The sequence below is a fragment of the Colossoma macropomum genome, unplaced genomic scaffold (assembly GCF_904425465.1).
Source record: "Colossoma macropomum unplaced genomic scaffold, Colossoma_macropomum, whole genome shotgun sequence".
Classification (NCBI taxonomy): Eukaryota; Metazoa; Chordata; class Actinopteri; order Characiformes; family Serrasalmidae; genus Colossoma; species Colossoma macropomum.
The window spans coordinates 21,623,551-21,645,359 of NW_023494806.1; the positions used below are offsets into that span (position 1 = coordinate 21,623,551).

The 21,809-nt window shown below is 36.1% G+C and overlaps 1 protein-coding gene across 1 annotated transcript in view; it reads right to left on the minus strand.

Annotated features, from left to right (window-relative positions):
* LOC118827707 (deoxynucleoside triphosphate triphosphohydrolase SAMHD1-like) overlaps positions 1 to 10,121 on the minus strand; it is a 30,313-nt gene extending 20,192 nt beyond the window's left edge. The window contains exons 1-6 of the mRNA XM_036599147.1: positions 10,015 to 10,121; positions 7,901 to 8,061; positions 7,669 to 7,781; positions 6,311 to 6,382; positions 6,231 to 6,274; positions 2,550 to 2,711 (exon numbers count right to left, since the gene is read on the minus strand). Coding sequence (XP_036455040.1) covers positions 2,550 to 2,711; positions 6,231 to 6,274; positions 6,311 to 6,382; positions 7,669 to 7,781; positions 7,901 to 8,061; positions 10,015 to 10,038 — 576 coding nt within the window. The 5' untranslated portion in view covers positions 10,039 to 10,121. The remainder of the gene's footprint in view (positions 1 to 2,549; positions 2,712 to 6,230; positions 6,275 to 6,310; positions 6,383 to 7,668; positions 7,782 to 7,900; positions 8,062 to 10,014) is intronic.
* Positions 10,122 to 21,809: the final 11,688 nt, after the last annotated feature.

Consider the following 21,809-nt stretch of genomic DNA (forward strand, 5'->3'; position numbering starts at 1 on the left):
ATATTTAGTGTGGATGGTGCCTTCATAGATGTGCAAGAAACCTACTAATACCTTTATGTGGGTAACAATCTGGACAGTCCTTTTATTTTTTGGCCTGGAGAACACAACATCCATTCTTTTTAATATACAGTCTGAAAAGTTGACTCATCATACTACAATACACGTTTCCACTGTACATCAGTCCATTTCAGACGAGTCCAGAGAGGTCAGCAGTGTTTCTGGACATTGTTAATTACTTCTGCTATGCTTAATTCAGTCTTAACTTGCATTTGTGGACGCACTGATGGATTGATGGGTGGATGAGTGTCATTACTCATAAAGGACTAGGACTTTTGTGGATGTTCCTTTTTTATTTGAGCAAGATTGCATCACCTGTTTAGGATGTACTATCGAATTTCATTTTAAATTTTCATTTCATTCCTACTGTTCCAACTTTTAAATTTATCTGTTCACATACAGTGATTGAAATGTTTCTATCTTGCTACTGTGGAAGCAATGGTGTTTTTAATGGAAGCTGCTTGTGTGGTTTGGCAGACAAAGCAATACTTATTTGATGGAGATTCCTTTAAACAGATTGCTGGAAACATGCGCACATCAGAGAAAATAACCTATGTGGAGGTCCGCAATAACAGATTGTCTTGATTAGGCAAATTTTGTACAAAAAAATAAAGCTACCAAAAAAAGTCTTTATACAGTGTCATAGAAAAAGCACTATTGTTTCTCTGAAGAACTTTTCAATGGATGGTTCTCAGTTAATCTTTTTTTGTAAATGAGATGCGTGTGTGTGTGTGAAGAGAGTCTCTAAGTTTGAGGAACCTCTGCATAATGTGTAGGTTCTAAGAATAACCCTTAAATTGATGTAGAACCTTTATCTTAGGTTAGGTTCTTTAAAACTAAAAAAGGCCCCTTACACTCACAATTTTTTTTTTCAAATGATTGTGTAGGGAACAAAAAGTGATTGTTCTATGACATCACTGAAAGAACCCTTTGTAGCACTTTTTTTAAAACATACATTGCTGGAACAGTACAACATATTTAGTGCCATAAAGTTATTTCCTATTCCTGGCGACCATATGGATAGTGTTTCTCCAGAGTATCTTGTCTTCTGTATGTTCAGGGTTTTTTTTCTTTGTTATGTAAAGCGACCTTGGGATGTGAAAGGCTCTATATAAATGTAACTGTACCAACATCAGAGGCTGAGCCCAGGGCCTATTGTACATGGTTACAAAGCCTCTAGAATCCTCTAGATTCCTCCGCTATAGACTGCAAATCAGCTTGTCAACTAAAAAAACGGCAGTATCTTTATTTACAAAAAGAATGAACTACATGTATAACTACCAGCTTATTAAAAATAAATACAGATGTGTCTGCTTCTCCATATCATCAGAACTCTCATATGCATTTTATGTTATTTTGTCTGGTCTCGCTCTGTGCCTTTTTGCCAGCAATTACCTCTTTTTCTGTTTCCTGTCCTCTCTTAACTAAAAAGTTACTTTTTGTATAACACACCTTTTGTATAACACGTGCACCACCTGATCAGAATCAAATGACCATACATTATTGTATTCCTTGTTAGTTCTTAAAGTATACAGTGCAACATAAATGCAAAAAAAGTTCTTTCCTATATTCATTTATGTTTCTCCTGCTGTTCTCTTTCTTCCTGGCACTCAGTGGTGGCTTGAAAAAAGTGTTCTCAGTATGTTGTCAGTATTTTTTTTACAAAATTGACTCCTTGCTGACAATGTAAGGTAACACATGCTGTTGTAGAATAATACTTAGCTAATCCAGATAATGCCAAAATAAAATTAAGCTGAAGAGCTTCTTGTTCAACCATTCCACCTTAAATGGTGCAGTTACATGCAGGTACCTGTATTCTGCTGCAACATTTAACGTTGAATGTAGAATTCTCATAATAAGCTGGGAAATAAAAATCCATCTTCAATTCTGACAAAATAAATTAGCCAAGACAACTAGCTAGTATATGCATCTTAGGGCTTACAATTAATAAGCTTATATTACAGCTATATATTAACTTTAGCGTGTACTAACATTATGGGTAATAATAATGAACATTATATTATTAACATATTATTGTCTTGGACAATAGCTCTGAGAGCTGACCCTTTTGTTAAGTATGTTTTATATAATTCTAATTTTAATCTTAGAAACAGATCCAAGGCTAATGCAGAAATGTTCAGGGCTACAGCTCAAGGGCCCAGATGTAGACACAGCCCTGGGCTTACTGGAATAAACTTAAAATAAAAAGTAATAGAGGTGGGGTAGTCTAAATATACCCAAAATCTGATCCATAGAAATATGCCTGGATCAGCTCCATTGAATTGGACTGGGACATCCACAATAAAATCACCCAGATGTAGATGTTTGGGGTAAAACCCAGAGAATGTAATGGCTGTCAAAGACAATATTACCAAGACAAACAAATCCGGGATATGATATATTACTACAAGAGCAGTACAAGAGAAACAATCAGGAGCAGAAGCATTTTATTTTGCAGATATTACTAGTACAGAAAAAAAGTTTCCATGTACCTGAGAGGAGGTGGGAAGGCCACCGTTCTTGCTTGGTGGATGGTGGATAAGCTCCTTGATAAACTTGAAGTCTTCTTCTTTAAATCCATGCTCTTTCATGATGTCATCAATGCCATTTTCTTTAATCAGATGATCAAACATTTTGACTGATGCTGCTTCATGCTATCCCATGAGAAAACAACCAGAGCATACAAATAAAGTATTATTTCTCAGGATTAGAATTACTTTTGTCAAGTATGTTACAAATATGAGATATTTGTCTTGGTGATTGCACACAAGCCCAAAATAGCAAACCATTAAACTTTTAATGGTCTTAACAACAAATCATTAAAAAAATAGATGCAGTAAGTTAGTCAGAGAAAGTGTTTTCCTTTTATTTCTGTAAATGATAAGTCTTGCAGAAAAACTTGCAGACAGCCTTTTACAGATAAAAAGTCTATATTGTTCCTTTCAGCACTGATGGCTTCAAACAGTTGAAAAACATTTCCTAGCTGGTTTGTTCCAAAACCGTCAGCAAACATTCACTGATTCTTGAGATAAAGGACAAAATATGTTTTAGGTCTTCTTTTTTTCATAAATGCTAAAATAATTTGAAATGTATGTATTTATAGACAAAGATCTTAGCAAGCAAACCATGTACGGGAACATTTTTTGAAAACTGATATTTACTCAATTCATGACTTGATTTATGTCAGACACAACAAAAAGCATTTTAATTTGATGAATTCAACAAGACTGTAAGTCCTCAAGTATCTAAAAATTGTGTTCTGTAACAGAGTTAAGTAATAACATGTATTATATACATTTTTGCTCTAATTTCACAGTATTTTGGCAAATTCAATTTAATTTTGTATATTCATTTTTAATATTAAGTATATGTAATCAAGTTTTTAGGTGAAAAAGACATCAATGGCTTTAGTTCAGCTGGTGTTTTAATATATATAAATATATATATATATATATATATGTATATTAGGGGTGGGAATCTCTAGGCACCTCACGATACGATTCGATTATGATTCAGAGGGCTGCGATGCGATTATAAAACGATTATCGATGCATCTTTTTTTTCTATATAGCATTTATATTTTCTCACTGTGTGAGCTCAAGTTTCGAGTTCAAGTTTCAAGTTTATTTGTCATTTGAACAACATGTCAGGACATTTATGCATTAAAATGCTTGTGGTGAGGCTCAGGTAACCACTGTACAGAAAGTAAATAAGTAAAAATACAAGAAAAAACAACTGAAATATATTAAATATACACAAAATATACACAGAATATAGAGACAATATACATTTTAAAGTGACTAAGTAACTCAGTGTTATTGTTATTTAAAGTGACTTGGTACTTTTAAACCAAAGTATTTGTAATGATCCATAATAAATTTACTTCCAATATCTTTTTTAATAAAACAAATGTGGCAAGTGAACTAGAAGGCTCTCATTCAGTGCTCTTGTTTGGAGCAAGAGAAGCTGCTGCTACTCATCTGCGATAAAATGCGCAGTTACGGTGAAATAAGATCCAGTGTCAGTGGATGTCCACTCTTTCTCTGTCCTTCTCTTTCGAATTCTCCCATTCCACCTTAAATGGTGCCGCATTTACATTCGGCGCCTCAGTTAGAATTTAAGGTGGAATGGGTAAATTTGAACAAGAAGCTCGAGAATAAGAAGCGACTTCAGCCTCGTAAAACAGTCGAATGTTGAGAGACATTTAACTGATCTACTTCTGAGGAAAAGTTTTCTGGCGGAGATGGGAGGAAAGCAGCTATAGCTAAAGCTTAAAGCAGAGCGAAGTAAATCTGCGTTTTCGTTAATATTGTTTAGTCTATACTAGGACATTAACACATACTGAGACATACTGGACATTAGATGCTGTGGTTCCCAAGGTGGTTTGATTTTTGTTGAAAGGACAAAATGGCTCTTGTCATTTGTGTTGTGACTCCTGACCTGACCTGGCTTTAATGCAGAGGGAGCCGGTTGGGTTTCTCGCTCCTCCAGTAGTGGTTTTGTTATGTGCCGCCACAGACTGTCCGGGCGCTGCACTTCCGCACTTCCAAGTTCCGCCTTTTGCATTCCGTCAACATTATGTTAGAAAATAAATATTTAGAAAATTGATTTTTGACGTTTGTAAATCGATTCAGAATCGTTCACGTCCGCATCGCGATGCATCTAAGAATCGATTTTTTCCCTCACCCCTAATATATATATATATATATATATTTTAAATATATAGGCAAAACAAGTTGAACAAATAACGGTTCTTTGAAAAAGCACAAAAACTTTCATCCGATGGAGTTGACAATTACTGACGCTGTTGACAAATAACTAATGGAGAGGAAAACTGATTAAGTGTGAACAAATATTTTGCTAACAACAGATTGAGATCAGACAAGCATTTTTATTATTATTAATTTCTTAGTATTTAAAGTAAAGAAGACTTTTCAATGTAGGTCATGTTTTGTCCCTTATCTAAAAAATCAGTGCATTAGTATATTGGGCTTGGCCCTTTGTTTTCACACAGCAGTGTAAGACATGGGGCATACTGAACAGACCAGACAAGAGCACAGAATATTAGCAAGTACTTAAAGGACAAATAAAACTAGATTCTATAGAATAAAGAATAAAAAAATAAAAAAAAATAAGAGCCAATCTGAAAGGAGCTAAAGAGATGTGTGAATATCTGCACATATGCAGTTTTAAGGAGACAAAGAATAACTATTATATACAGTATGTTATAGGATGATATGAGCATTTATAAAGGTTCCACTTTATGTTGTGTCTCTAATATCTGTGTAATAACACATGAAGGACATATGCAACAACAATATAACTACTGATGATTTTGTCAGTGTTACAGATTGATTGCAGAACTAGAGCCTGTGCAATCACACATGTATCAACTTTAGTTTTGCCTCATATAATTACACAAGTGTATCTGTTTATACACTACAGATCAGAAGTCTTTTCCAGCAGTAAAAGAAAGTATGCTATACATAACATTACATTTATGTTTTGCATGATTACTGTGGAAAAACTGTGTAACAAGGTAACCCAGTCACATCACATTGATTAATACCATTCTATAATTACTCTGTACCTACATAACAACTACACAGGAACTTTCCTGTAATGTCTTAATTTAAGTTATTACACACTTCCTTTTAATGCTGGAAATGACTTCTGAAAAAAAAGCTGTTCCAGTCTGATTACAAATTTTATTACATTAATACTCTTACTATTGTGCAATTACATGAGAGAGAATAGTCTGTTACAACTATTAAGATACACTTATGTAATTACATGAGGTGTACTAACGTATTCCATCTGTAACAGTGACTAAATCATTAGTAAATACATTGGCGTTACATATGTTGTTCACATGCAAATACACAGATATTAGAGACACTCAATAGAAAGTGGGACCTTTGTAAAAATTAACATTTATACAGTTACAAATAATTATTACTGTAAGCAATAATTATACTGTTAGCAATAATCATAGATTAGGCGGTACGTAACATACATTACTTATTGATTGTAGATGGATGTTTGACCTTGACATGCCTCATTGTTATGAGTCATAGTGGTCATAATGTTTTGGCTCATCACTGTATATCTATAATCTGACTACAGTTCCTTTATTTTTGACATTTGTAAAATATAACAGAGTAATTTACTACCTTCCACTTGTTCTTTTCTTCTTCTTCTTCTTTTGTTTCTTTCTTTTCTTTTTCTTCTTTTTTTGCTTCTTTCTTTTTTTTTTCTTCTTCTTGTTTTTCTTTTTTTAGTTCCTGCACGACTTCATCAAATGCATGAGAGAATGGGCCATGACCTTATTTCAGAAACATATAACAGTCTTAATTAATTATTAGAATCAAATTCTTACTCAGAATTTCATAATATATAGAAATATATAAAATATCTATATGTTGTGTATATGTGGTATGTTACATAGAGTCAAACATAGAGACAACATCTGAATTTACAAATGCTGTATCATTTAATACCACTGAGTAGAGTGAGGGCCTATTATTTTCCACCAATCATAGTGGTCTATAGGCAGGATCCTGTAGGGGAGGGGGAGCGAGCTTTCACAACAGATTAATGCTGCATTTGAGTGGTGTCAAAAACTGGGAAACACTGGTTTTCGCACCTGTAAATTGAGCTTGAACGGCAACAAAGTCATATTTACAACTGGTAAACTCTGGATTTGAGATGATACACAAGTTTACAAGATGTGACGTATAACGCGACCTTTCACCTTTTACATGAGTGAAAAACGCTAAACATGCAGTGAAAGTGAAAAAATATATACTCTATGCATTTTTATTAGATCTGTGTGCTTTTTAGGTAACACAACAAAGAAAAAACAGAATTGCATTCACCGGACCTCCATGCTTTCTTTCTCCATGTGGTGGGTGTATCTATGAATGAGCATCCGAATGAAATTGAGAAATCATATTTACTAATTAACCATCTTGTATGTATAACCTTCCAATGAAATTCTGAATCCAGCATCAGAATGACTCCGACTCAGACTGAGAATGGGTCCAAAACTGAGAGCGGAGAGAGGGGGCAGAGCAAGAGATGCGCCTAAGAAAGGCTTAAGAAAGGCTTTGCAGCTCGAGTATTTTTTGTGTATTTTTTAAATTTGCAAAAAACTGGTGGATGGAAAACCTGCTATTGAGTACAAATTGCCTTTGGTTGATGGAGACCATAATTGCCCAGAAGGGACATAAACCAGGTCTGCAATGCTTTTTGTTGTTTTTTGTTTATTTGCCTGCTTTAAAGCGATGAATTATTACTGTAGTTTGAGTGACCAGTCAACTTGGTATGGTTCTATAAATACATTTACGCACTGTTTAAAAGTTTTGCTTACATTTTGGTTAACTTGTGCAAATATTGGTGCTGTTTAAAGCCAGTTATAATATTTCCACTGTGAGTACACTTAAAGCGTTGAACTCATGTTATAGACACAAATACACACACACACACACACACACACACACACACCCTTACACCCTTTTTGGCAGAAGGGGGCTACAGTAGTACAGTTTCAGTTATTTGCTTGTGCTACATGACACACTAGATGTTATACTCGAATGATAAATGTCTCACCCAGGTCATGGCACAGTCCTGCAATCTGCACACAGAGTTCATCAATGTCAGTTATACCCAAATCCTCCTGAGTTCTCAACCTCTGTACAAGCTTTCCTGCCAGGTGAGCCACACTGTTAAAAAAATTGAAATGTACAAAATTATGACCTCATGATAGTCACTGTGATTCACATACAATTCTCTTTTGTATCTATATCTATATGAATGACTCAGTCAGGTATCAGAACTTTACCCAATGGAGTGCTCAAAGCGATTGTGAGAAGCTCCTGGATAAACATAATAACCTCCTCCAAATTGCTTAATGTTCCTCAAACGCTGAAACTGTGGAGTATCGATTATTTTCACCAACAGACGAGGCATCTCAATGTGACCGTGAATAGGGTCGTTGAAGACCTGTGTCAGAATCATTTTTAAACTTCAGATATGCAGTACATTTTTCATGATGTATAATTACATCTACAGATGCATGCATATATAGCATAACAAAACTTGCTTTTTCGAAATGTCATTAATGCAAAATATCAAGATACAAAATATTAGATAAGTGCATATTTAGGAAATGCATTAAAGATTTGTGTGTTTTTAAAAAAAATTCACAGACATTCCAAATACATCCCTCTTGGCAATTTGTATATGTCAAAGTGAATTTCAACGTGACAGAAACAGTCAGACGCTTACGGACAAAATCAGTAAGTGAGGCTTTACTGGAATCCGAAATTCAAAAAACAGGCAATGGTCAGAAGCAGGATAAGAGGATTAACCAGGTGAACATAAAAGTCCATGAGATAATCTGTGTTATGAGGAAATACAGAGCTGGATGGATGCGTGACATGAATTGGTTACAATACAATATCAGAAACTAACCAAAAGCTGAAGATAAAGATAAATTATACTCACTAATGGTTTTTTACATTTATATCATCAAAATTGAGACTTGTGATGCCATAATATTTATTTACTGGGTGTAATATAAGGGAAAAGCATAACTGCATGCAACGTGTGGAAGAACATTTTGTAACATCGGTTGTGCTTTGGACCACTTCCCTGAGTGGATGAATCTGATCATTACGAGAGTATTAAAAGAGAATTCAAAGAGAACTCAGTAAAAACTTAGTGACGGATGTGTAATCCAAGGAGGTAAGTGAATTATCTATAATTGTCATCATATCTTCATCACTATAATGTAGGCTTGGGCAATAAGGTGATGTAATTGGATGTTGTCAATGACTGACAAGTAATCCAATGGCGATGTGTAAAAGGTGATAATTGCCATGTTGGGAGAAAACTGAAAACTGGAAAGCACTAACAGCTTGCTAAAATTGTTGGGAGTTGGAGTTCACGTTCCTTTAGGAAGGTATGTAGTTCTACTTGTTATTCATGGAACTGATATAAATGCTGACATGCTTTGGAACTTTGTCTTCGATAATCACAATTTTTGACTAGAAAATATCTTAATAATTATTTTTTGATATTGCCTGGGCCTGACATGCTAAAAGTCATGGGACAGGAATTAGTATCATGTAGGACCATTTGCAGCCCTTCATGGACTTCATGTTGTACATACCTTTCATACAGTTATCAAGTATGCATAAAGTATCTACTAGAAAATTAATAGTTCCATACATTCAGCTACTGAATTATAGTTACTTGCCATACTATAAAAGTGCTACCATGGTATTTTTAGGTCAACTGCATATCAAATTAAGTTGTTTAAAATTGACTTTTTGAAAAGATGCTATGTTAAGAGTTCTTAAATTACTTGATAGTTCACCATTGAATATAGTCAAATATTTCTAGAGTGTCTTTGCTTTAAAAAGACCACACACTAGGCTTGTAAACAGTCTACTTGCACATCTACTAAAATAAACGATATCACTGCCGCACCTACATTTTAAAAATATTTAAACAAGGGTTAAATGGTATGAAATAAGAGAATAAAGCAGCGAAATCTTGCTTTCTTGTTTTTTGATTCTTGCATATCATCTTAAATTAGCTTTAAAGTCTCTTGCATATAACATGATACCCATATGTTTCATATCGAAATTCTATGTTATCCTAATCACTACTTTCCAAAACTGCTGCAGCAACTTAGGCAGCTGTAAACTCTGCACGACATTTCACGTCTCTAGCGTGGACTGAATGAAGAATGAAGGGTTTCTGGCATAATGAGTCAGTCCTTAGTGACTTCCTGAGTGTCCATTGGTCAGTTTCACACAAAATGTAGATGGACACACAGATTACCCAATTACACACGGTGGGAGGCAGATGACGTATCCCAGCGTTCAAATTGATTGAGAAAAATGAACCATCATTTTTCTGTCAATATTATACACACAACCATCTTACCTTTGGCAATGGATTGTCCTCCATTCTTCTCTCTTCTTTTGTCTACCTGCTCCGATGTTCAGGCCACAGACTAAAGAAATCTGGTGTGGTGTGATGCTGGCTGGAAGTTTCGTTTTATAGTATTTCACCACTGTGGACTTACACAAAAACCGGTCCTTCCAGTGTAAATGAAGATAATAGTGTCACTCATCATCACATGTTAATCTATCCTCAAACAATGTTTTTGTGGCAAGCAATCTGCCTCTGTTTGGTTTTACTTTTGTACAATGCAGTGTCTGCACCTAATAACAAGATTAGCTGCCGGTATTGCATTGTACAGAAGTCAAAACCCTACTAAAGACCTGTCGAAAAAACTAACAATACTAAAATTATCTCCTGAAGACCCAAGACTCAACTCAATGGAACATCTCTGACTCCTGGTACTAACATTTTCAGACTAAAAAGAAGTGCATCAAGGTTTCCTTTATGAATTTTGGTTCCTCTCAAGGTTTCTTCCTCTGGCTCTTAGGGAGTTTTCCTTGTCACTCCCTAAGAGCCTTGTCACTTTGGCAATGTTCATTTGGGGCTTGGACTTTTATGAATTTTCTGAAAAAGCCTGTTTTAAAAACCACTGCATAAATAAATCTTGACTTGATTTAATTATTCAGCCTTCTCTTCTCAAAATCTTTATTTACACCGGACCAAAAAGATTGTATGAACTAATATTAGAGGATAGAATAAAAGGAGACTGACAAAGATACATTCAGTCAAAAAAAAAACAAAAAACACCACTGATTCCTAACTAAATAGATCCTTTTACCTTTTTCAGGGTAATCCATATGTAAATATGTTGTACTTATGACCAAAAACATTTTGTTTTCCTTCTATATAATTCCAAGACTATTTGATCAACATTAATAATATTTCATCAGCATTCCAGCACTTATAATTTGTGAATAATTCTGTAGAAAGAGTTCAACTGTGACAGCTAACCCCAGAGATGTAGGTGGGTTCGGAGCAGCATAAGGAGCAAGGGTAGATTAGGATGATTGTAAGAGCCCTGTAGAGACAGAGTTGCACAAAGATTGTACTTTTTTTGCATGTGATATTTGGGTTTCCTGAAAGATTATATAATAATTAAAGGTTTGTTTTAGATACAGTGCCAAAAGATGCAGTCCATCCTGCATTGTTTCATTTTTGATTCAAATGAAGATTTCAGGCTTTCAAAAATTTCAGAAAAACAGGAAAAGAAGAACAGCAAAAATGGTCACAAACAGTGTCACCGTGAGGTAAAAGCCATAAACAGGATTAAGTTGTCTAACAAGTTTTACAGCCTGAAAGGAAGTTACCCTGGGACCAAGAATGGACACCGCGGGAGGTTGTCAACCTTCTGCCCCAAAAGGTACACCAGGCGGCAATAAATCCATGCCTGGAATCCAGCTGCAGAGTTTTACCAAGACTCTTAACTAAGCTTTTAAAAAACAGGAAATCAAATTTCTTTAAAGTGTTCATCGACTCTGAATTCCCACCATTCAACAGGTTTCATTCAAGAAGTCTGGAGACCCCAAAAATGAGGTTATGAGAATCTATAACAAAGCCCACAACACACCACCACCGTAAGGACATTTGCTTATAAAGAAAAGAACCCAAGAAAACTTGTTATCAACGTTTAGATAATCCGTAAGCAATACTACTTGTCTTATTAATCTTATTGTTATGTGTATTACCTAAAACCAGCAATGTTTTCTCCTATTAAGTACTAGGAATACATACTTTGATAACAGACCAATGAAACCATTTTATTCTAGTTGTTGATTTTATTTCTTCATACATTGGGTAACGGCCCTGGTTGAGTGTATTTATACTAGCAATATCCAGATATTACAGGCAAATGTTACCTGTGTCTTTTAATGTGTGTTGTGTACCAGGTAACAAGGGTTAAACTCTCTCTTATGAAACATACCTGAATGTCCTACATCCCTTGGTTTTGAAAGTTAGTTAGTTTCTTTTCCTTTGTTTTAAAACTAACTAAAACAAAGAAGGCAGTGATTCTGGGGGAAGTCGCTGCTAAATTATCCACCACCTATGAGAGTTGGAAACAATGAGTAGCTAATTAACCGTTAGGTGAGGAGAACCTATCAGCACTCTGGCTCCGCCTCCAAAGGGTATGGCCTCCATCCGAACAAAATTTTATAGATTTCTGTGTTCTCAATTCTAATTTCTTTGTGCTGGCCTTGGTCAGAAAGACAGGTCAGAAGTATTAGAACGCTAAAATTCCAGATCTGAAACCTTTGTTTGTTTTGTAACTTGTCTGTTCATTTGCACACCTTAAGTTTAAACAACCCTTAGAGAAGGAAGATAAATAATTTCTTGTCTGGACAGGGAGAATTTATTTGCATTTTTGACTCTGCCAAAGGGGGGTAGTTAGTTAAATGAGTATCACCAGCCTCAGAACCCTAATTGCAATCTAAACCTTGCCAGCGGAATTAGAGCAGTTCTGACACCACGGAGAGCAGATTGACCATCGAAAGGCTGCCCAAGCTCCACCCTCAAGCAGCCATGAGATGCCTCTGCCCAAACACTGACTGAAACGGTGCGTGTCTGCATGCTGACGCAGCCTCCGACCAGCAAGGAGATGAAGCTACGCCTGAGATCCAACCTTCAGAACACGCTATCAGAGTTGTATTATTGCACAATGTCGTTGTACTAAACTTCAGTATTTCAAAATTTGCTGTGGACAAAGTAATGAAATAATGGAACAGCTGAAAGTTGATACTGCAGCAACGAAGAAAACATCTCTCAATGATGGCAGTGTAAATTTAAAAGCTTGTCAGAGCTTTGTTTCCAATCCCAGTTCATATTATCGCTGTTGATCTATAAGTTATTAAATGATGTAATGGAAGTGTCTGCTTGTGTCCCAGTACTTTTGACAGGGTAATGTAACCTAAAGTAGCTCAACTACATTACAAACAACATTTATTCACCATTAGTGAACACACCCCTGTCATCTTGTATCTTGTAGAACTGCTTGTGTCTTTACAAACTGGTAACAAAGCTGTCATATGTTTTCTTTAATGACTTTTTCTAAAGATAATATTTACCCATGAATGTTTTCATGCTGGTATGAATCCAGTTTCAGCTTTGTTTGATAATGTGGTTTGACTGGTTGCTGTTGGGTCACATGTAAGGAGCACAAGCGCTATAAGCTAACAAAGTGTTTTAAAAAGACATCAGAATTTCTGAAGCTAAATTATTGTGTTTTGATATGAACCATCCAACTCCTGCATCATCATTAGAACTTATTTGAAAGTGATAGTTAATCACGTTTTTTTTTTTTTATAGATATTAATATTATTGCAGTAGACTTATGTGTATTTGAGGATACACGCAAAAGTTTCAACCTCAGATGTTGAATCAAACCACTTTCATTAGTGCTGATGTCTTCAGTAAACATCGGTTCAGTCGTTTCCAATTTCAGACTCTCAGCTATTTTGTGGTTTCTGGCAAAATTCTCAGCTCTGTAACGTAGCCGTCTTCCTCCATAAAATGAGTTGAGCAGCTGAGTACATCCCACTGCATGTAACGCTATGGTATTATGGTAACACATCACTATAGCATTCACAACACTTTTGGCAGTAATATGTCATTATGTTATCTTAGCAGTTCTCATCCTGGAGATGCAGCTGGCAGAGCTTATTATATTATTTTATGCATTTTATTGAAATTAATTTTAAAATAGTCTTTGAAGATTATAAGCTCCAATTCTTAACTTTAAACATCTCTTCCAGTTCACAGATCTTGCTGTATTTGTAGCGTCCCTCCTCAAATTGAGCCCTGCTAAATCCTCAGCTGCCATTGTCATTGGAAACACTTCAAAAGATTTCTGGTATTTACAGAACCATGTCAAGGTTCTCCACTGTTCCCTTTTCCTGTGCTTATTGTCATTGTAGCTAGCCATTCAAATTAGCTTCCAGGGGTTTTAATACATATTAAAGCACCACAAATAGCTTCTTAATATAGTGTCAAAGCATAGTATTTCAAAATAAAAGTACTGACGGGAAAAATGTCTAATTATTATTTTAAATCTAGAAAATGTTGGTAATTTAAAGGAGGTTAAAACTTTTTACTTAGTATGCTTCTCATACTTGGCAAAAGAAAAAAACATTCTTCAGGTTTTTTGATTAATCAAATGTTTGCCCATGCAGGCAACTCCCAGGCAGGTATGAATCAACTCACCTTTGTTTGGTGATGATGTTCAACAAGTTCCTGGGTGGATCACATGTTCGGGACACATGCAGTGCTAAATTAATTAAGTGACATTTTACTGCAAAAAGTGTTGTGAATGCTATAGTGATGTGTGTTACCATCATACCTGATATTCTAAACACTGCTGGTAATCTCTGTGGAGAGTTTTGTTGGGGTCAGTAAAACCCTGATTAAGGAACTAACAGGTAAAGAGGCACCAATAAATTATCTAGCGTTACATGTAGTGGGCAGTACTCAGCAGCTCAACTCTTCTTGATGATGGAAGACGGCTACAATCAAGAGCTGAGAATTTTGCCAGAAACCACAAAATAGCTAAGAGGCTGGAAATGACTGACCCAACATTAACTGAACACACCAGCACTAATGAAAGTGGTTTGATTCGAAAATCTGAGGCTGAAACATTTTGCATGTATTATAAAATACACATAAGACAAGTGTAATAAAATGAACATATCTGAAAAAAAGGTGAGTAAATATCACTTTCAATAAGTTCTAACAGTGTTGCAGGAGTTGGATGGTTTAGCACATGAATGGTACAGTAATTTGGCTTCATAATTTCTGATGTCTTTTTGAAACACTTTGTTAGCTTACACTGCTTGTGCTCCTTACATGTGATCCATCAGAAACCAGTCAAACCACAATACCAATCAAAGCTGATACTGGATTCAAACCAGCATGAAAACATTCATGGGTAAATATTATCTTAAGAAAAAGTCATTAAAGAAAACATATGACAGCTTTATTACCAGTTTGTAAAGACACAAGCAGTTCTACAAGATACACAATGACAGGGGTGTGTGCACTAATGGTGAATAAATGTTGTTTGTAATGTAGTTGAGCTACTTTAGGTTATACTACCCTGTCAAAAGTACTGGGACACAAGCAGACACTTTTATTACAACATTTAATAACTTATAGATCAATAATAATATGAACTGGGATTGGAAACAAAGCACTGTACATTTAAATGTATGCTGTCACGAACAACTGTTTACCTACAACAACAGGTTTACCTCAGCATCTTAAATAGTTTTATTTGAAAAATTTCTACTGTGATTTCCATTGAAACCATGATAAAATTTAAATACACCGTGATATTCCTTTTTTGTTTTGTCCACAATTACCTCTGGACATTTTCTGATGATTTTTGCAGTGAAAGGAAGAAAACACAACCTCTGCACCAAACTATTTAATACACTTTATAGTTCATTCACTTAAATAAAAAAATACACAAGCGTAATTGCGGAAGCTGTAAAAGCTAGCATGTTAGATATCGACCCACAGATTTTTAATGATGTTTGAGTCAGGGGTTGTAAAATCCACTCTAAAGGCTTCAGCCTGATCATGAACTTCAGTCGAGGGATAATGGAGATATTCTGGCTTTGATTTATACTTTGCCCAGGCTGAGAGACAGAAGGGGAGGCCAGAGAGTGACCTTGCATACATAGCAGACACTTTCACTTTCACTTCACAAGTCAAACTACATTTCTTGAGAATAACATTTACACACTAAAACAGACGGTGTGTTATACTATTGATTTGAACAACAATAGTAAAACCTTTACCATTGTTGATGTTTTTACAAAGGTTTTCCGATAGTAAAATCTTTGCAAAAGCATCTCCGACTCCTGGTACTTATATTTCCATTTTGAGTCATTGTTTTCTTCCTTTTGCTCTTACCGAGTTTTACTTGTCATCGGTGCCCTTGGCAACATTCATTCGGAGCTGGGACCTGAATTTTCTGACAAAGCCTGAACACAAGTGTGTCAAGTATATTATGTATTTTAACTTTAGTACTAGGTGTGTAGAAGATTGAAAACTTAATTATGTGTTATGAATATTAATGAGACTAAGCCATGACAATGACAGTAATAAGGCTTAAAGGTTTCATTTTCAATATAGCAAAACTCTTATGTAGAACAATTAAATACCATTTTTTAAGTCATTGGTTTGGACACTCTTTCAGTACTAACACCCCCTTTTACAAATATCACAGCTTGCAAATGTTTTATGTAGCCAGCTAGATGTTGTTCTATTCCTCTTTTAGGATTTTTCACCCACTCTTCTTGGCAGCACGCTTCTAGTTCTGTAATATTCTTAAACTGTTTAAGACCTTCTCAGAGATTTTCAAGTCTGTGGACTGTGAGCACCTTTTCAGTAGCTTCAGGTTGCTTTTCTTAAAGTAGTTCATGATGTTTTTTTAATGTTTTGGATCATTGTCCTGTTTTCAGCTGCAGCTTCTTGACTGTCACATTTGCTTCCAGAATTTGCTCATGTTTAGTGAAATCCATTCTTCCATCTACTCATGCAGTGTTTCCTGCCACTGGCTTCCACACAACCCCAAAGCATAATAAATCCACCCCAATGCTTAACAGTTAGCAATGTGTTCTGTTTATCAAATGCTGCTTATTTGAGAAAAAGCATAAATATCAAAACTTGTTCTGTGGAACTTGTTTCCAGGTTCTACAGAACTTGGAAACAAGTTCTGTGGACTGATGAAGTAAAACTGGAACTTTTTGGCCACAATCACCAAAGATATGCTTGGAGAACACTCTTTGTTTCCAGAATGCCTTATCTTTATCTAGGTGTTGTTTCTGCATACTTTAACTTTGACTTTTCTAATCAGGGTGCGGGTAATGGTTCCTTCTGATGGCTCTTCTCTGCTGCAGCTGATATGTTTACTTCACGGAAAGCCTTATCATTTCTGTGAAATAAAAAATACATGTACATGTTGTTTCATTTTCAAAATTTTGTTGGACACAAAAGGGTCAAATTCTTAAAACATACAATTAAAATGATCTTATTAGGATTTCTTTTCTCCATAGTATCTAGGTAGATACAGCCAAGGAAAGTCTTTCATTGGTTGGGACTTCAGGAACTGGACATGTTACATTAACTACCCATAATTAGAAAATGACAGTGGAATCAACCAATCTTGAGTTTGAGTTAGAATTTTAATTGACAATTTTGATTTACAGTGGATTCAATTTTGAGAGAAAAATGTGAGTGTAGGCCTTCTGGATTCTAGATGTATCACTGGATATGAGTGGTAGCCTGACCAATGCATTTTGATGTTAGAAAACAGCTCTATATTAATATATGTTAATGTTTTTTACAATCTTCAAGTAAAACATGGAATGTTTTTATAAGCTTCAAATGCTTTAAAAATGTGCATCAGCGTTAGTTGAGCACTAATGTACTACTGAAATTCCATACAGGTGCTTGCAGAAATTAGCATTATTGTACAGGTGTTTTTTCCTTGTTTTAAATTGTTTTGATATTTATGGCCAAACCTGAAGGATGAGTTCTACATTTAGTTCACCACTATAATATGGTGAATATATTGCCCTACATCATTATGAGAAAACTAGTTTAAGGAAACAGACTCAGGCTCCACCATGTTAATTTCTTACTATGTATTTATTGCAGACATAATTAAGACATAAATATTAGAAATATATCTATATATTGCTGTTGTTTATCTCTCGCTCTTTGTGCTGTTTTTGCCTCTGCTTTACTGCCACTGACTCACCATAGTTACCCTCAGCATTTCTGAGAAGTAAATGTTTAAAATGTACCCTTATGTGCACTGAAGCGAAGTTCACAGTATCATCACTGGCATTTCAAGGAACTGTGAAAAACTATGTACAAACCTAGTTCCAAAAATGTCGGGACAGTAAATAAAATGCAATGAAAAACAGAAAGGAGTAATTCACAAATCCTTTTTACCTTTATTCAATTAAAACAGTACAATGACAAGACACCTAATGTTTGAATTAAATAGTTATGTTTTTTGTTTATATATGCTTATTCTGCATTATAAATCCTTATTCTGTTTATTTGCATATAAACTTGTTCCAAAAAAGTTGGGAACCAAGAGGTGGTGGGGGGGGTGGGGCACGTTTACCACTGTGTTACATCACCTTTCTATTCCGTAATGGTTTAAGAACTGAGGACACCAAATGTTGTTGTGAAAAAGTAATTTTTTCCCATTCTTGCTTGATATAGAACACTTCTAGCACCTTCTCTGTCTTACTGCAAAGCCACACTTCCTGAAACAAGTAAGAATGTCCCTGAAAAAGATGTCATACAGATGGCTGCATATGTTGCTCCAAAACCTATATGTACCCCTTAGCATTAATGGTGCTTTCACAGATATGCAAGTTACCCACTAACACACCCCCATACTATGACAGACTCTGATTTTTGAACTTATCACTGGTAACAGTCACTACGGTCCTTTTCCTCTTTGGCTCAGAAAACATAACGTCTACACTTTTTAAAATCATTTTGAGAAGTGTACTCATCAGACCACACCACTTTGCACCAGTCCATCTCAGATGAGCTTTAGCCCAGAGGAGTCGGGGGTGTTTCTTGATGCTGTTCATATTTTGCTTCCAATTTGCATAGCAGAGTTTTAACTTCCAATTGTTGATGCAGAGATGAACTGTGTTTACTGACAAACATTTTCAAAAGTATTCATGAGGCTGTGTGGCTCTATTCATTAGAGAAGCATATTGCTGCTGTCAGAACAAAATCTCGTATCTCAATTTTTGTCATTTTTCGTTTTTTGACATCATTTGAAAGTGCCCATTGTCCTATACATTGTGTGTACATTTCATGACGAATGAATCATTTGTTTGACAAGAAGAACTCCAATAGTGTGTCTCACTTATGCATGGAATGAAAACATGGATGATTGTGCGATATGACATAAATAGAAATAGATTTTTTTTAATACAGTAGGCATGTCCTCATATTCCTCCTCAAATCAAGCCCTGCTATATCCTCACCTGTTATTGTCAGTGGAAACATTTTAATAGATATCTGGTATTTACAGAACCATGTCAATTTTGTCCACTGTTTCCTTTTGCCATGCCTATTGTCATTGTAACTGTCAGTCCAAATTAGCTTCCAGAGGTTTGAATACATATTAAAACACCACAACTAACCACACATTACTTCACAATAAAAATACTGACAGGAACAATATGTCTAAGTATAATTTTAAATCCATAAAAATGTTGGGAAATTAAATGAAATTGAATACGTTGTCACAGCAGTGTATGTTGCAGTAGGCACCACTTTAAAAATACTATGCATCTCATAGTTGGCAAAAAAAAAAGCATTCTTGAGGTTTTTAATTAAGCAGATGCTTGCCATGCAGGCAACTCCCAGGCTGGTATGAATCAACTATCAGCTTTGCTTGGTGATGTTGTTCAACAAGTTCCTGGGTGGATCACATATTTGAGACACATGCAAGAGTTGCATCTCCAGAATGAGAACTTCTAAGCCAACTTAGTGACATATTATGGACAAAAGTGTTGAGAACTGTCACACATTCCTCTGGCTCTAACACACACAAGAACTTAATTTCCCAGAATCCTGTGGGAAATCATGTGACTGTTGGACTTCCGCAATCCACCAATCACCGTTCACAATCACCTGAAAACTGATTTATTGCAACTGCACTGTTTGTCTTGTTACCAGTCTTCGTTTAGTTTAAAGCACAGGCTTTAGGTTAGTTACTTTGTGAGGTATTGTGTCTCCTAGTAGAGTGACTGAGCGTTTCATGATTGTTGTTTTGCCTTCTTGTGCATTTGACTTTGTTTCTGGATTTTCTTACCTTGCATTGTTGCCTTTGCCTTTTTTGGTTCTGGTTGCCTTTGTTATGTTTGTCCCTCTCTGTCTTTTGTGTTTTTTGGATTTGACCTTCACTGACTACGATTCTTGTCAAACCCTTTACAAGTAAAGCCTCAATTCTTGATCTGTCACGCTACAGAATACCTCTCCCTCAGTGCAGACAGCGAACCATGAGGCTTTCTGGATGGCCATTACTGCTCGAGGTGGACTGCTGCTTGGACAACACCAAAAAATTTCTTTTTTAGTCTCACATCTGACCGATAGAGCCTTAGACTGGGCTGCTTCTATCTGGCCCAAGGCCCTGAACCAATTATATGAAGTGAAGTTTTGAAGGATTTTGTATGGTTTTTGATCACTCACATGAGGGAAAAGTCAATGGTGAACATTCACAAGGAAAGCAACTTTATTGGTTATGTTTCGACAAGGACCATATCCTGAGATTCTCAATGAGTTAGCTTGCAGAGATGGCGATTTAACCTTAGATCAACACATCAACCTAGCTATTCGTCTTGACCAGCTCATCCATGACCCTAGACACCAAAGTGCACAAAGAAGAGAGAAATTACCAGTTTTAGTGCCTAGAGAAACCCAAGAACCAGAAGAGCCCATGCAGTGTGATTCATTGCGCCTATCAACTGAGGAGAGGCTTCATCGTTTGAATGGAGGACCGTGCTTGTACTGTGGCGGTGCTGGTCATATTTTACATGACTGTCAGGCCTGTCCACATAGACCTCAGGCCTGACCCCTGGAAAGCACATGGATACCACTCCGCACACTAATGTGGTGAGTATTCCAACAAAGGATTTGGCTTATAAGTCTTTCCTTAGCAGAAGGAAACTTCATTCTTGCTCAACTCATCGATCAACTGCAGATTCCTGTGATGCCCCTAAAGACCCCCCTACATACAGCAATACTGGATGGAAAGATGGAGAGCCTGTTGGAGCTGGATCCATCACTAAAAGACCTGAACTCATTAGATTGAGCACCAGCCTTATATAGTGAACTGATTTCTTTCTTGGTATCGGACCTATCTGAATTCTCTGTCATATTAGGACTTCCCTGGTTACAACATAATCCCTGCATTTCCTGGTCTAATCATGCATTCATTTCCTGGTCAGAGTATTGTCACCAAAATTGCATCACATATCCCACTATCCCTGTCAGATCCACTTTGATAGAGTCCCAAATACTGACACAATCTGTAATATTCCTGCTGAGTACTCTGATCTCCAAGAGGTGTTTAGTAAGGGAAACACTACAAAAGTACCCCCTCACCATTCATATGACTATGCTATAGACATCACTGAGAATGCTACTCTACCTAAATCTAGCGTTTACCCTTTAACTCGGGAGGAGGAGCATGCCATGGATACTTATAGCCAGGAGGCATTAGAACAAGGTTTTATCAAGCACTCAACCTCACCAGTAGCATCAGTCTTTTCTTTGTTAAGAAGAAGGATAGTGGTCTCCATCCTTGCATAGACTACTGAGGCCTAAACCAAGTAACCAAGAAGTAACCTTACCCACTCCCTCTTATTCCTGTAGCGTTGGAACAATTACAAGAAGCTCAGTATTTCACCAAGTTGGATTTGCATAGTGCCTGTAATTTAGTGAGAGTCAGGGAGGGTGATGAATTGAAGCCCACTAGGGGGCATTACGAATACTTGTTTATGCCTTTCAGACTGTCAAATGCTCTCTAGTAGCACTGGTGACATTCATGTTTTTGCTCTGTCTGCTCCCAGTATTAAACACCTAGAACATTACCTGCTGGTAAACTTATACCTTTGCCTATACCTAATAGACCCTGGTCTCACATTGCTCACAGATTTGCCAGAATCTCAGGATTTACTACTGTTCTTACCATAATGGACAGGTTTTCTCATAGTGTAAGATTCCGTTCCCGTCCG